The following is a 324-nucleotide window of genomic DNA, read 5'->3' as shown; positions in this document are numbered from 1 at the left end:
GGTTGACGTTGGGGGCCCCGCACCGTTGACGCCCCCCCAGCCACAGGAGCTCACCTTGCTCTGCAGGCTTTTGATCTGCAGATTCTGCTTGTCCAGCTTGTACTGCTGCTGCTTGATCTTCTGCAAGAGTTCCTCGATTCGCAAGTTCTGCGCATCCATCAGGGACTGTGGGGGGAAGAGGCAGGTGAACCTCGCAGCTCCAGGGAGATCCAGCTGTGCCGCACATAGCGAGGTGGGCCAGTCCCCCGGCGGGCCTGGTCCCCACGGGTGCTCCCCGGGCCCTTCAGCGGGGGAAGGGGGGAGCCTGGTCCCCACAAGCCCCCC

The 324-nt window shown here is 65.1% G+C and overlaps 1 protein-coding gene across 1 annotated transcript in view; it reads right to left on the bottom strand.

The window, feature by feature from the left end:
- ANGPTL4 (angiopoietin-like 4) overlaps positions 1–165 on the bottom strand; it is a gene marked incomplete at its 5' end in the record, with an annotated part of 6,845 nt that extends 6,680 nt beyond the window's left edge. The window contains one exon of the mRNA XM_010290226.1: positions 55–165. Coding sequence (XP_010288528.1) covers positions 55–165 — 111 coding nt within the window. The remainder of the gene's footprint in view (positions 1–54) is intronic.
- Between the last annotated feature and the right edge of the window lie 159 nt (positions 166–324).

Source organism: Phaethon lepturus, unplaced genomic scaffold, assembly GCF_000687285.1.
Source record: "Phaethon lepturus isolate BGI_N335 unplaced genomic scaffold, ASM68728v1 scaffold49416, whole genome shotgun sequence".
In the NCBI taxonomy this organism is placed as follows: domain Eukaryota; kingdom Metazoa; phylum Chordata; class Aves; order Phaethontiformes; family Phaethontidae; genus Phaethon; species Phaethon lepturus.
This window is presented reverse-complemented; position numbering and strand designations above follow the sequence as displayed.